General features: G+C 41.2%; 1 protein-coding gene across 15 annotated transcripts in view; it reads left to right on the top strand.

Moving 5' to 3' along the window:
• The first annotated feature begins 558 nt into the window (after positions 1-558).
• Positions 559-15,780, top strand: part of cacna1bb (calcium channel, voltage-dependent, N type, alpha 1B subunit, b) — a 137,778-nt gene continuing 122,556 nt past the window's right edge. For 14 of the 15 annotated variants that reach the window (XM_020615086.1, XM_020615083.1, XM_020615091.1 and 11 more), the window contains exons 1-4: positions 559-822; positions 1,091-1,369; positions 3,391-3,496; positions 5,849-5,988. In XM_020615086.1, the coding sequence (XP_020470742.1) occupies positions 800-822; positions 1,091-1,369; positions 3,391-3,496; positions 5,849-5,988 (548 nt within the window). In that variant the 5' untranslated portion in view covers positions 559-799. The remainder of the gene's footprint in view (positions 823-1,090; positions 1,370-3,390; positions 3,497-5,848; positions 5,989-15,780) is intronic. The other variant, XM_020615082.1, reaches the window with a different exon arrangement.

The raw sequence follows: 15,780 nt of genomic DNA, 5'->3' as shown, positions 1-15,780 counted from the left end.
AGTCTAACACATTAATGTCTAATGTCAATCTGACTGATTTATGTCTTTTTTAAAGGTCAGAGGAAAACAAAACTAAAGGAAACGTTGCACTCATTATGTTTACGCATCAGCAGCGGTGTCTGTGGAGCACCCAACACTAAGCAGGGAAAAGCAAATTTCAACAAAACACAAGGCTTTGAATAGAAATACAAGAACGATGGGAAAACAATATTGAGACTACTAAGACGTTTTTTATTCAAAGGCACGTGGTAAACTGCCAAAATGGTCTTTGAATGATGTTAATTCCTTACCACGGAACACATTGCTCTTGAAGGCGCACATCATCTTTTATACGCTATCACCTGTATAAAAACCGTGTTTTGATGCTAAAAAAGATTAACACTGACTAGCGAGGCTTTCCTGGACGTCAGTAGTTTTATGGTCTCTCGTAACCAGCCAAGAGACGGTGAGCGCGCCTGTGCGCTCCAGTCACCAATAGGCTTATTTTGGTCACATGCGCTCTTCCTTATTCCTCTGAGATCTTGCTATATAGCTTTCATCTCCCACACAGCGAGCGATCCAACAGAAACCACACGACAACTGCTCGCATTGGATTGGCTTGTTCTACTGTTGCTTTCAGCTGGAAAAAGGAAACGAGGGATTTCAGTGTTTTCTGACGCCTCCGGCTCATTTTGACTGACACCCTGAGCGTTTCAACTGGCGTTTGGATGCTGCCACAATGCTGTCAGGATTTTGGACAGAGACATGCTGATATGATTTTATTTAAGCCTGATTTTTCTGCACTCAGTGCCCGGCTGGTATGGATGCAGCAGCTTCACTGAAGTGAATATTTGTACAGCTTGTATAGCCTTAGTGCTTTATTGCTTAAAACGTGTTTTAAATGTCATTGAAAATGAATGAATGGAAAGGATCAAGAGAACATTGTTTTCAATGAGGCCAGCTGTTTTTTTTCATTTTCCAAACGCAGCGCTCTCTCTGCACTCTCACGCTAAGCTGTGGTTTGGATGAAGTGTGTTTGTTGTGATGCGTCTCTCCTCCATTAACACTGACAGCAGTTTGGATTTTCCCTTTTGGATCTGTGCGTTTCCAGAATGGCTCGCTTTGCAGATGATCTACCCACCCGCTATGGAGGAAGCGCAGGCGGCGGAGGAAGAGGTGGGCCGGGCGCTGGGAGAGGGGGAGCCCGTGGTGGTGGCGCTCCGGCCGGCCAGAGGATGTACAAGCAGTCGATGGCCCAGAGAGCACGGACAATGGCCATTTACAACCCGAACCCTGTCAAACAAAACTGCCTCACTGTCAACCGCTCCCTCTTCATCTTCCGCGAGGACAATCTCATCCGGAAGTATGCAAAGCGAATAACAGAGTGGCCATATCCTTCCTGACCAGTAGCACCACGCACAGAGCAGGTGCCCCTGGAGCCTGCAACCTTGTTTTTAATTGTCTGTTCTTGCACGGCAACCCCACACATAGACACACCCACACCACCTGCAGGCATGTTTGTCAGGCAGTTTCTGTGCTGATGTGAATAACATTAAGTGCTTTCAATAGGGTGTGAAAATCCACCCATGCCTTTGAGTGATACGTTATGTCAGCCCGTGCTGTAGCCACTACATTATCTTTCTTTATTCCTCCGCGCGCAGTGGTGACTGCTCCTGTCCCTCTGCTTCTTATCTGCGCTACCCATGCCACAAAGATGTTTTCTCAGTAGGTACTGGCAGTGAAAAAAATACGCATCCTCCTGTTGTGTTGCCTTTTCTATTCACTTTAGAACCTCTGGGCACCCACATCGGCTGTTCTTTTGTGTAAATGTCCCCCGTAACCTGTTGACCGCGCATGGACAGCAATCCCAGCCTCGTAGTTAATAATGACCAAACATTGCTGTTGATTTAAACGTGGTTAAAAGGCGGGTGCCGTAAGGGTACCTGCCGTTTTCACTGGCAGCCCTCCACTCCCCATGTTCTCTTGTAAAGTCTTGCAATTGTTAAGAAAAAGCGCAGTTCATCGTGGTGGGAAGAAAGCTCTGCATGGTCCAAGGTTGCAGCACCGCCTCGTTGTCTAAGTTGGGAGCCCTCTCCATGGTGCTGAAGGCGCCCACGCGCACCGCTCCATGCCACTTTTTCAGCACTGCAAAAAAAAAAAAACAAAAAAAAAACAAAGTCCAGTTCGGCGAGTCCTTGTCACCCGTCAAACCATAGTGTTTTCTTTTTTGAAAGAGTGATAATGTCATTAGGTGACATTATTCAGTGTGGAGAAATCTCAAGTCTTGAAGTAACAAGGAAACATTAGGGAAATTACATTTAGTAAAAAAGTATTTTAAAGCCAGTGAGAATGTGAATTCCGATGTCAGGCTGCTCACACAGTCCCTGAAAAGACTAATGGATTGTCTTTAAAAATGAATTGTCACCAAATTTCAAACCAGGCTGTAAAAAGTTAAAATTAACATTCTGGTTTTCATAGGACAACATTTTCCAGTAAAATAAGGCTGGAACACAGTTAATGCAGTTAAAGTCCCAGAACAGGTGATTTGGATGGGGAAACAAATATAATATCAGGTCGGAATCACTGTTCTTATTTTCATGAGATAAGCTTTTCAGACTCGGCTGAAGGTAATGATTATCTTTTTGCAGTGCAGTGGCTAAATGTGGAAAGCAGCAGCTTGTGTGACAAACGCAAGAAGACAACTGGATCTGTGGGTGACGTGAGAACGACTTTAGCTGTTAGCGAATAACAATGCTATCAAGGTATCTGTGCCCTTGATGAGCTGAGCTTCCCTCTACATGGGACCAAAATAAAGAAGAAAAACCCACAGGAATCTGAAAATCATAACAGAAACTAAGTAAAAGCCAACATTACACCCTAGACACCAGTGTTGTGTTTACATAATCAGGAGAGTTGGGTGTCTTATGGGTAATAATTCTACATGTTGGCTTTATGTTCCCTGTTTCTCTTATAAGGCCCATGGTAGACACTGACCTGCAGGCACTGGCCTACTGCAAACGGAAATTGCAGAATGAGCCAGCCACTGAGAATAGTTGAAGATGGTCAGCCATCTGGAAGGAACATGTACACATGTACTCTACAGGATGCTTTCTTTCTAGAAATCCTTTGACCAGAACATGATGGAAGGCTTATGCTTTAGTGGACAAATTGCATCCAACTTTAAGTTTACTGGCATTCATAGTCTGTTATTTGTTTTTCTGTACAATGTACTGCTGTGTGCCATGAGTGGGCATCCTTATTTCATTGTTTAAAAACTGTACTTCTGATTAAGAACAAAGAACAAAAAAATCAGATTGAAAAGGTCTTAACACATATAATAAAGAATAATACTTATGATTTAGCTATGAAATGAATTAAAACCCACTTTCACTTGCTCCTTAACCCTCACACTCCATTTGAGTACATGATCCTGGCTACAATTATTGCCAACTGCATCGTCTTGGCCCTGGAGCAGCATCTACCTGCGGGCGACAAGACTCCCATGTCACAACGCCTGGTAAGTGCATTCTTTTAGTGGTGAACAGGCAGTCAGACAGCTATGGAGAGTAAGGAAAGGCATCACCCCAGCCTTGATTCCCTAACCACTATCAGTCTGACCTACAGCAGCTTGACTGCAGCAGCACCTTTCACTCATTAGGCTCCAGGGCACCCTATGTGTTTAAATGTGGTTGTCTCCAGTTCCTCTCTTGTGAGCCAGCAGAGCCTCTCAGTGAGCTACCTTTGATCCCCTGCTGCAGCTGCCTGTTTCCCTAAGTGCTCGCATACGCACTTGGTTTAAACCAATGTTTGAACTCTGACAGTCATGTCTCATAGCTAACCAGTCTCGGAGAGAAAGCAAAGAGACTATTCATATGGGAGGTCAAGTTGCCAAGTCTGCCCTGGAAAAAACGTTGCATAACATGTAGCTTCATGGTTCAGCCCTTTGCTGTTCACATTTTCGAGAGTGTTATAACTCCAAGGAGTTGGTCTTAAAATAGAGAGACACAGTGTTACAAAGAGCAACAGCTTGACTTACAAAAGTCAATGAATTCCTCTCGTAGTGTACCACCTGCTCCTGTTTCTAATTATCTCAGCTGATGTGATGCAAATTCAGAGGTGCAGATGTTACAAATGGGAAAACAAGAATGTAGCGTTCACCAGCTGAGAAAGTGAATAGAGTGCTTATACGAAGGAGGAAAACACCCGTCCTCTTGTAATGCACCCTCCATCATGAACAAGAAGCCTTTTGATTAGAACAAAGGATCAGCTATTATTTATTGAGCTCTGTCAACAGAGAAGGATAGGAGCTACTCACTAAGGGTGTTTCAGATCCATCGGGGGTTTAAAGCTCATGATCCTTTGGGAATTTGTTTCCCCCCTTCCACAAGTGTATTTACAACTCAGAAGTGTTTGACATTTAAATATAACAGGACTTGACAGTATTCTGTTGCTACCATTACATAGGACCTTCAATTGTTTCATCCACGAGTCTTGTCATTTTACAGCATACCAAAATGAAAATATTGTATGCCACGCTGAATGCCTGTCGTTACTGAAATGATACAGGCTGCAGTTGGACAGGAACAGCTTATCAGCTTCCCAAAGTCATTATTTTACCACCACAGCCTTCAGGCTTGATGCAGTAACTCCTGAACTATATATCCTTTATCATTAGATGTTCACTGTAATTGGCTAGTGCTGTAGAACAGGCCACATCTCTTGCAGTGACTAAGACCTGTCATGCTGCTTTTTAGTGATTATTTATGTTGGAGGCTGGGTCTTGCTGGGGCTTGGGGACACTGTCTGTCAGGTTGTAGTGTGCTGGGAATGAGAGGGAGAAATTGAATGGGACCGAGGATAGTGTAGGTGTCTGCTCATCCCTTGTGCATCATCCCAGGCTCTTGCTGATATTAATGGAGGCAAGAGAAAAGTGTCATGTCATACCTGCCTGATTCAGTTCCCTTACTTACAGCAAGACCCAGGGTCGGCTTAGGCACACAGTGCAAATGATTACACCGTGACTCATTGCTGACTGTTTGACACTTTTAGAGAACAACACGGAGTGGCAAAATCAATCATGTCCAGTTGTGTGCACATCTGAGTACTAAAGTAACTTTTCAAACAGGGATGTCTTTGTTCTATTGGGATAATGCTATATATGTGATTTGTCCTGTCACTCTAGAGGGGCACTTGAGGAGCCCAAATGACCCTGTGTGAGGCCCAGGGGTCCCTCTATTTAGCCCTAGTGGCCCCCAAGTGCCTTGGATGTCCATGCTTTATTTTTGTGCTAGGGGTAGGACTAGCCCAAGTTCCCTTTTGGTTGGCCCAAATTGCTCCCTAGGAGGCCAAACTAGTCCTCTGGAGAGGGGTCCACACATGCCCTTCTGGTTGCTCCCTCAAATTGTATGCTTCACTTTGCCCAAAGAGACACCCAAGTGCCAAGTTTTTGGTTGCCCCTGATGCCTCACTGGCCAGCTGAAGGACTGAACCCAAGATGACATTTCTATAGAATACGGTGCTTGTGAATATTTTTATTTAGCACAGTTAGTGGTCTGCTACCAGCTGCAGTTAAACAGTAAAACCTATTTTCTGAATACATTAAATGAGCAGCCCTGAGACTTCACTGTTTTCCTTTAGCTTTACCTGCAGTGCATGTGAATATTTTTCACTATTACTGTAACTCCCATTTAATCTGAAGAAGAGAGCTCTACTTCTGTTCATGCTGGTGCAGGAGGTGAAAGGAGTTCTTCTCTTTTACTGACTGCCCTCTCTTACACTGAACGCTTCATTATCCACTTTCTTACCACTAACAAAAAGATATTCCTCTGTCATTCTCATCCTCTCTCTGATTCTCTCTGTCTTTTTGTAGGATGACACAGAGCCCTACTTTATTGGAATATTCTGCTTCGAGGCTGCCATTAAGATCATCGCCTTGGGCTTTGCATTTCACAAAGGCTCCTACCTCCGCAACGGCTGGAATGTAATGGACTTTGTGGTTGTCCTCACAGGGTGAGTCCTTTGCCTGCTGGGTGTCAGCTGGAGATACAAGTCATAAATAAGAGAGTGGTTTCTTTTTGTGTGTATCTGTGAGTGCCCTGAGAGAGAGCGTGTAGTGGATTCGTCTTCTTCCAGTCGGAGCATCTGCTTGATATACGTTATTCAACAAGTGACACCAATCTGTAAAAGATGTGAACAGAGTGTTACAATGAACATTTGTTGCTTTAGCTGTTCAGTTTCTATTGTTGCTAGACCATTAGGCCTTTCCACTGTAGAAACTTACTGAACCTGTTTCCATTTTTCTGGGTTCTGGTTTTTCTTTCACTGGCCTCCAACCTGCTATTGAGATGAGTTCCTGGAGCTAAATTTTGGTGCCCCTCAGGTGGTAGTACAAAATCAAGTTCCTGCTGCTTGAGGGATTGGTGAAACCTCAGTGTCACCACATCTCAAGTATTAGCACAACAAACATGGTGTGTAAAGAAACAGTCAAACTAGTTTAGAGGCAAAACAAGGACCTCACCAAGTTGATTGTGGGTAAAAACAACGAAGACGTCAAGTTCTACAAGTCTGTGTTCTGCTTGTTCAACGTCTGTTTGATAAACTGCTCATACAGTCTGTGTTACTGGCTGATTGTGTTGCATGCAGGGTTGGCAAATATTGTGTATGTTGACTCAAAGCTGTCTGCTCAGGTGTGTGTGTGTGTGTGAGGAGCTCAGCCCTGCTCTCATATGAACAGTGATCAACACAGGGGAAATACAGTACAAAAGCAAAGTGAACAGACCACATCACCCTTTCAAGTTCCACTGGGTTAACGATGGGCAGCTCCAGGTTATGCCTTGTAGGTTTCTGTATGGGCCAGTGTTGTAGTACTTGAGTTGAAGACCCACTCAATTCCTGATTTTCAGGACTCATGTCTTCATTTGGATTTGGGAAATGATGACTCCTCAGGACTCATGTCTTCATTTGGATTTGAGCACTGATGACTCGGATTTGAGAACTGACTGTATTCGGACTCTATGATCTATGTTTCTTATTATCAGAAAGGAGTCATTAAAAGCCAGTGACAACACAACAATCTGGTCAGTAGCTCTGAGTAATTACTGCAGGGATTTCAACGTAGGCAACTCCGAAGCTTTGTCTGGTGTTCAGTTGGGTGCAATAAGAATATCGATGGAGGAAGGACAACAATATGTCTATTGTCTTTGGTTTGACCTTGTTGGGTGCAAAATAATATTTGAAAAAGTAAGCTTTTCAAGAACTTTCATGTTTCATTTTTTCTTAATATAAACTTTTGACTCATTATTTTCTTTATTATGCAAAGAGACAGGACTCATGTCCTTGAACAGAAACCTAGCAGAGTATTATAAAACACACAGACTGACACACTTGTTATGGTTAGAGACTCAGACAATTGAGAAATCTTGATCTGCTTGTCAGGTCACCTCTGGTGACCGCTCTATTGTCTGTGTGCCGAGAGTGGCATTTGACTACACTCAGTAGGCAGTTTATTAGGTCTATGTAGCTACAACTAGTGCAGTCTAGTACAACAGGCCTTAAATAAGTCCTACATTTATAAAGATAACAAAGGTAAGTTTTTGTTTAAAGTATTTTAGAGAGGACATAGTTTGTAGTGCCTTGCCTACCTAACCGATTATTAATAGGGAGGGCAAAGTAATAAATACAGCCGTGTGTATGTGAGTTATATATGCGTGCAGTGGAGGCAGTTTCACCTTTGCTTCTTGTTACATGGCTCGATTCGTTTTGGTAGGTTCCTATGATGGAAAAATCCTAAAAGTTCTTTCAGAAAATGTTCCCACTCTGTCTCTCCACTGCCTGAAAAATATTCATACCATGTCAGAAATGGTGACGCTAATAAACGCTGTCTTTGCTTGGTTTCATTTATGAGAGATATTGTCCTGCCTTAGTGCTGTGTGAAATTGGATTTATGCCGTAAGCAATGGATATTTCAAAAAGAGAATAAACAAATGAGTGGAGATGAGTCAAGATTGCAGAGAGGCAGTGACCACAAGTGTTAGAGGTGATAAGCAAAACAGAGCAGTCACAATGAAGAGAGGGAGGAAGATAAACAGTGTGAAATTACCAAATGTTCCTCTGACTCTTATGTAAATAAATGTTTGAAATTACACATTGCGCATTTTAAGCCAACACACACAGACTGCTGGGGTTTAAAATGAACACTTCTTCTGTTTCAGCTGTGTCAGATCACAGTCAGCACATTAACAGTTCAGAAATGATTTTTCTTTGAATATGCACATATTGCAAGTAGGAAAATTGTGTTTCAAGATGTGACTGGATTTAATGTTCTCCTGAAAAACCTATGCAGTGGAAGAACTGATGTGTGTTGAAGATGAAAAAAGTGCTCCTTAAATGTAAGACTGAGATCTGTTGAGAGGCATGTTGCTCTGAGCAAAACACTTGAATTTTACCATCTTTAAGACACACCAGCTGCTTTCAGGGTCATGTGACACACCTTGTGCATCACAAGAATTTTTAGGTGTGTTATATTATGCAAAAAAAAAAAAATCGCCAAACAGCAGTGGTCCTTTGCATTTTGATTGGTATTTTGTTTTCTTTATATGACATAAAGAACAGACATGTTAATGAATCTTTTAAAAACATGGATAGGTAGTGGATTATACAAGTAAAGTTATTAAAATATGCCAGTATCAGAAGAAACAAACCTAATGTCATAACAATGTCATATATAAAACTGGGAGTTTCTTGTTCTTCTCCTCTAAAGCTAGAGAAATAGCTCCTCACTTTTGGCTATGCATTGCTGACAAAGCTGGATACAAATGAACCATTATGTTGTGTATGTGTGTATCTCTGCTTGGTTGCCAAGCAACCACAGTAGATGATGTACCCTGGCGTGATTGGGGGTTTTTGTATGCACGTCTGTGTGTGTGATGCTCCGTTTGCTTTGTGCTTGATATGCTTCTGTGGAATCACGGCTCAGAAGTCCGATCACCTCTGGACGTGGTTTGGCTCACTGGATAGCACTAGGAGCAAAATCTGATCCTGGGGGATTTTGTCTGGATGTGAAATGATAAAAGATAGAAAAAACATTTACTGTAACCACGTCCTAAGTGAAGTCAAAAGGATTAAACAACACACCTGAGTGTGTTTCTGCTTTGTCCAGTGTAGTCTACAGAGGGAATGGGTGGCCCACGGGCAAGTGTTAGTGATCTTAATTGCAGTTAAATATGGTACAAATGATGAAATTATAACAGAAAAAATACTGTGAGTTGCAAGAGAATAAAGAAAAAAATCACAATGTAAAACTCAAAGATGAATGTACCACCTCTGCCACTGCATGTTATTGATCAGTGCATGACTGATGGATAAAGAATCTATATAAAAATGCTTGTGATCAATCAAAAGCAGCTGGTAATGTTTTTTTTATTGATCCTATTGGTTGGAAATCTAATTTAGAATACTTGTTGGGAAGATATCATCTTGGCTCGGCTACAAGAGAAGGGAAATGAATAATTCATCTTTGAAATTTAAACGTATTCAGTTGTGCTCTATTAATCATCTTATATGGCACAAGTTAATAATGGATATTATTTCTGCTTTGCTAAGAATCAGTATTAGTTCTCTGCATGCTGCACAGTTCCAGTGCTCGGTCCTTAGGCTAATCATGTAAATACAGCCCCCTGGTCCTGATGAAAGGGTGTAAATGATCATGTAGCTAGAAGCAGTAACAGACCTTTAACCTGTCCTGATCAGGCATTAGGAGCAGCTAATAAGAGAATAAATCTTCCTAGGATGCCAAAGGCTTAATCAATAGAACCCTGAGCTGGCCAACCCAGCAACACTGGGCCTTAATGGCCAGACACACGCAATCATGCGCTGAGCATGACGGCATCCACAACATGAGGAGAAAGGGTGATGTGCCTGCTTTGCTTTTTCTGAAGCATTTATAACATTTGCGGGTATTAAGCATAATGCTCTGGAACTGGGAAATCACGGCTCAGTGGCTGACAGTAGAAATACAGTTTCATTCTAATGTCTACAGTCTGTAACAGGTTTTTTCTTAGTTAAGTGAAGCAATGATTTTGAAAGCCAAGAAAGTGGTCTACAAAAGTTCTGATTGGCTGCAGGATATTAAGATAATCACACTAGAAAACGGCCTCTGGTGTCTATCCCAAATTAAAGGATCACACATGTGACAGCATGTTTTCATGAGAAAAAAACTTTTGTACTTTAAAAGTGGGATCATCTCACTGCCACAGCAATCTTCAGGTGTGGAGGCATCAGCTCATGTTCAGCATTTGATTAAAGCTACTATTTAAATAGTTTGACTGTTTCTGGGTAGATTGAACAGTACAGATGAATGTGGATACACAAGAAATAAACTACAGCGGATTAACATACTGTATAAGGTGTCTAGCTTAAATGAGTTTGTCTCTCTGGCTTTTAAATGTAGGGTAAATCAACTAAAACAAGTGGATAAACCAGATTTGGGAAAATATGACTTGTAAAGTTTGCATTCAGCTTTGGGATGCTTCAGTTATCATCTCCCTGCTTGTGGTTTCCTTGCTTTGCTTTTTATATGTTGAGAAATTCCCTTTGGAGCAAGGTTATTGAGAGTATATACTTAAATGTAGCTCTTACAAATTAGAAAATTTAGAGAATCTCAGTCATTCTGTTAGGATATCTAGAAGAGCTCCAAGGCTAACTGAAGAAGACTTATAGAAACAACTTGTATTTAACACTGAGCTCAGTACAAAACTGCAGTGTTGAAATTGAACATTGTTGTGTGAATGCAATGTATTGTATACACACTGTATATATTTTTGCTGTTAATATGTGTCAGTACCACCTGAATAGTTTTCAGGTCCCTCTGCCTCTAGGCCTCTATTAGCCATTGCTGTTGTTGACCAAAGCCTCACATGGCCTATTACTGCCTGTGCAAACACTATGGTAACTGTCATCTAAGGCTCCCAGCTAAAGTTTCTGAGAACAATAATCCCATCACCAGGGAAACAAAGGCCAGGGCAGTTGTTTTGAATTTATATGTATGTTTGATTCACAAGTCCCTGCCATAAGTGATCATGGTGAGAGCTGGTGCTCATGTTGACTTCAAAGTTGTGATTTCCTTTCATGTGCCTCTCAGGCAACGAAGCTAACACAAGAGAAGACTTCAAAGTACAGTTGCACAGACTACAGAGGTTGGGCCAGTTTAGCTTCTGCCCGCACCCGACAGCATGAATAAATGTTGCCTTTGAGCATCTGCCAAAATGCTGCTGTCTGATCCTAGAAGTTTGACAGTCGCGGTCTTGATGACGTTACTTGTTATAGACTGGGTTTGTGTCGGGGTGTATATGTGTGTCTACACGTGCTGGCTGAGGTTAGGCTCAAGGTCAAATGGCATCTTATCATATCTGAATTCCCTGAATCCACTTATCAAAGCTGACAGTCTTTCAAATCCTTTACTGCAGTTGTTTCTGTTCAGCCATGGTAGCGACATGACTCTACTTTATATGGTACCAGTGGTCTGTCATTTGGTCCACCTCGGCCTCAGTGCTCTGTGAAATCTGTACAAATAGTTTTGGCTTTTTGTTTTTGATGGATAAATGTTTTAAGTAAGGGACTGTAGTTTTTTGGTGAATACCTTGATTTAACAGTCATTACCTTTTGTGAAGGGTACTGACACTCTGGAAGTTTAAAGGCACTCTGCTATGTTCAGTCAGGCTGGATTGTCTGTCAGCAGATATGGACAGTAGTTGTATAGCGTTAAATATGGGAGAATTGTTTGTATCTTTAGCTCTACTGTTTGACAAAAGCACTACCCAAATGAGACCAGAAAGTAGTTAGGCTGTTCTTAAAGTGCCCATGGCTGCTCATTTTGCTCGTTTCCAGCCATTTAATGTTTAATCTTGGGTACCTCTAGATTAGCTTGGCACCCCTCATAACTCCAAATAGTTTGTAAATGTTTCAGAATCAGAGAGCCAGAAAGCATCTTCCTTAAAATGAGAGGACAGATCGTGAACGCGCACAGTTCTGTTGCTGGTGTTGTGTTGCAAGTGGACAGCACAATAAACTGTAACAGCATTAATATGAAATTTTCCTCCATAGATAGGTAAACAACGGTATAAGTATCAACAGACATGCAACGTGTGTTTTTTAAACTTACTGTTAAGTCCCACCAGGGAGTGGAAACATCACTCAGCTGAGTGCTGCTGATGCTAATGCTGCATTGTCCACTTTGTAGCAGGCCGATACCTGCTCCATCTGTTTGGCCTCTGAGCAGCTTCACACAGGGATGTGGGATGGAATTCAACATTTAAGCCGTGCTAAACCGATTCTTTTTGTTAATTAAATTGTTGTCATCCATTACATTATTGCATTAACTGTATAGTTAAAAAAAAAAAAGGGAACTAGTAAAACATATGTCACAATATCCCAGGTGATGTCTTTCAGGGTTTGTTTTATCTAAACTGCCAGAAATTAAAATTTCAAATTAAAAAAGCAACAAATCAAAGAATCAGAGTGCATTTTTCCTGATGAATGAATTTATAAATTATAAAATTTGTTAATGACCTAACCATCTGTCTTTCACTACAAAGAAAAATACAACTTTCCCACTTTATACATTTAAAATGACATGAGTGTGTCATACAACATGTGGATGCAATGATTATAGAAGCCTGGACATGGACTTGTGCAGTTGTCTCATTTCATGGACTTTTCAGTTTTGTGACTATTTTCCTGTCCTGTCTGTCAGCCCAGCCACAGACTTTCTTTGTTATTTATTTATTTATTTATGTTTTAATCAGTTCCGGTCATGGTCATCAAACCATTTAGAGGTTGTGTTTGTCTCATTAATCACCTGATTCAGCTCCAACTTTAGTAATTAGTTTCCTGGATAGACATAAACCAAGGCGCTCTGCTTACTATGAACTCTAACCTATATTTTTATGTGATGTGACACTTGTCAGTTTAGTATTAGCACAGTTGGTCATTGTATCTGGCTGTGCCAAGATGCAGCCATGTTTCAGTTCATAAATATTTAAAAGAACATATACAGTAAGTCAGGGTGACTCAGTAGAACACTGTGGAGCTAACAAATCCAGTCTGCATGTTCATTTACTGTAGGTCAGACTAAAATGGCTGCTAGCTATATACAGTATATTCACTTGCAGTGGCTGAACTAATTATCATGATGACATATATCTGGCAAGTCCTTGGTGGGAAAGTCACAGTGCCTCAGTTTGTGACAGTCCCTGGTATAGTTCATGGTGTAGATGCTTTCAAAAACCAACGTCATTTGGCAAGCACGCATACACACTATAGCAAACAGCAATCACATATTTGTTGGACTAATTGCTGTGCACACATGTAAGTGAAGTACACACAAGCACTTGTGAAAAACCCACACAAAACGCTCTGTCGCTCTTTCTCTTACAGACACACACACACACACACACACACATGTACACATGACTTTGTGTCTCTGTTGGCTCGGTTGCCAAGATTCCAGTCGAGCATGGCCGAAAGTGATGCTTGTCATTTCCTGTAGGCAGGGGAAGTGCACTACACCACAGCTGATGTGGCAGACTGGCAGGTTTCCCTCTTCACACATGACTCAGTCCAGACCTAATTACAAACATTGTCTGGCAGACATCAGTCACATTACAGGTAGTCTAACTACGTTTTGAAGGAGAGAGAGAAAAGAGAGAATGGCAACCATGGAACGTGTGTGTGTGTGTGTGTGTTTTTTTTTAATGTCATATTGACACAGTAAATGTCAAATGGAAAAAAGAAGTGTACATATTTACTACTGTAATTGTCTCATTATGGATGAATTTGTCTGTTTTTATATTAATGTTTAAAATGTGAAAGCAGTAACACAGACACAGTGATGCAAATCAGATACAGTACATATTTAAGGATAATCACTTTTTTTGGCCAAGTATGTTACACACAAGGAATTTGTTTCTGGTACAGAACCGAGGCAGCCATCTGTGGCGCCAACTCACACCAATGGCTCTAACCATTGGGGGCAACTTGGGGTTCAGTGTCTCACCCAAGGGCACTTCGACATGTGGACTGCAGGCACCATGATTTGAACCTCCAACCATCCGGTTGAGAGACAACCACTGATAATTCAAACACAGGGCAATCCAACCTTCAGATCCAAACATCCAATCACTCTGGTGTCACATTTCTGAAAATTACATCTCATGAGTAGTAAGAAGATGTGCGTAAGGACCCAAAACAACCCCAGCTTTAACAGCCCTCATCACTAGTGCATCTCCAGCAGGCATAGGGTCATCCTTCCACCTAGGCAGTAGCATAGTGAGGCTTGCACAAGGCTGGCAATAAATAGCAGAGACCCTTTAATGTCAGCGCTTGTCACGTTGAATGTATTTGTTCTCAAAAGGATGTGGCCTGAAGGATGTTTACATGACTGCCACCTGTGGCACAAGCCTACACACAGCTTATTTTAGTATCTTAACAGTGACTTAAATGCAGCATTACTCAGTGAAGTAGCTGCCCTGTTTTGTAACCCAGCTATCTCAGGTTGTACAGCTTGATTTACTGGGAACCTACAACTCGTATTACAGTAGGTTTAAATGTCAGCATTGTTAGTGAATTTCCTGATGCTTCCCCTGTTCTTTCCCACTGTAACTGGATAAATATTGATAGATTTTGGTGACAATTTCTGTAATTCTCTCTTTTATTCAGTCTTGTATAATCAGTTTGACATTAACAGGTTGGAATATACATTCATCTTGCTTTGTCCAGTATGTATCCCCACTATCTGTGCTGTGTGCTTTTATTTGCTTTAATCATTTTTTTGATAGACAAAGTTTTCCCCACTCTGAATCTGACAGAACTTATGTAGTTGACAGCCAGATAAGGTGATACACAGTATGATATACACACCTTTAATATTTCTGGTTGGATTATGTCATTGTTGACAATGTTGCTAATGACTGAGCACGACTCTCAATATAGTTTAATTTTTTTATATATATAAAAAAAGATTTCTGCATCAATCTGATGTTTTTTGCCATTAACAGTTTCACACTTGACTTTAGAAAATATGCTATGTCCTAATATAAAGTGTCCACCACCTCTTACATATCACCAACACCCACAACTGCTTTAAATCCCAGCAGAAGGTAATACAAAATGAACCAAAAATATTGCAACAGTTAGAAAGAAGTTCAATTTTGTTTTCGGTTCATAAGCTAAATACAGTAGATGTCAAGACAGAGATCTGAGCACCGGTGTGATTTGTTCTGTCTTTTTAAGACTGGTTGCAGTATTTTGAATTAGTTATGGTCGACAGGTCAAGGTCAAAGTGTTTATTTGTATATGCACAGTTAGGAAACATGTTTCCCTGTACAATGAAATTCTTACTTTGCCGTCCACATGAATGCCACAAAAATACAAGTGAAATATAAAGCAGATAAATCAAATCAAATCAAATCAAATTTTATTTGTATAGCGCCAAATCACAACAAAAGTCATCTCAGGACACTTTACAAAGTAAGGTCTAGACCTTACTGTTATCAATATTATTACACAGGGAAAACCCAACAAATCCCCCTTGAGCAAGCACTTGGCGACAGTGGGGAGGAAAAACTCCCTTTAACGGAAGAAACCTCCGACAGACCCCGGCTCTTGGTGGGCGGCCTTCTGCCTCGACCGGTTGGGGTGAGTGGATAGAGGAGAGACAAAAGAAGAAAAGCAACAAGACACAACAATCAGAGTAGTACTGGAGGCAAGAGCTATGTCATCTAAAGTAACTATATGATTAGACAGCAG

This window comes from Monopterus albus, unplaced genomic scaffold, assembly GCF_001952655.1.
Source record: "Monopterus albus unplaced genomic scaffold, M_albus_1.0 scaffold158.1, whole genome shotgun sequence".
In the NCBI taxonomy this organism is placed as follows: domain Eukaryota; kingdom Metazoa; phylum Chordata; class Actinopteri; order Synbranchiformes; family Synbranchidae; genus Monopterus; species Monopterus albus.
The sequence above is the reverse complement of the archived record's forward strand: the minus strand, read 5'-3'. Positions and strand labels throughout refer to the sequence as shown.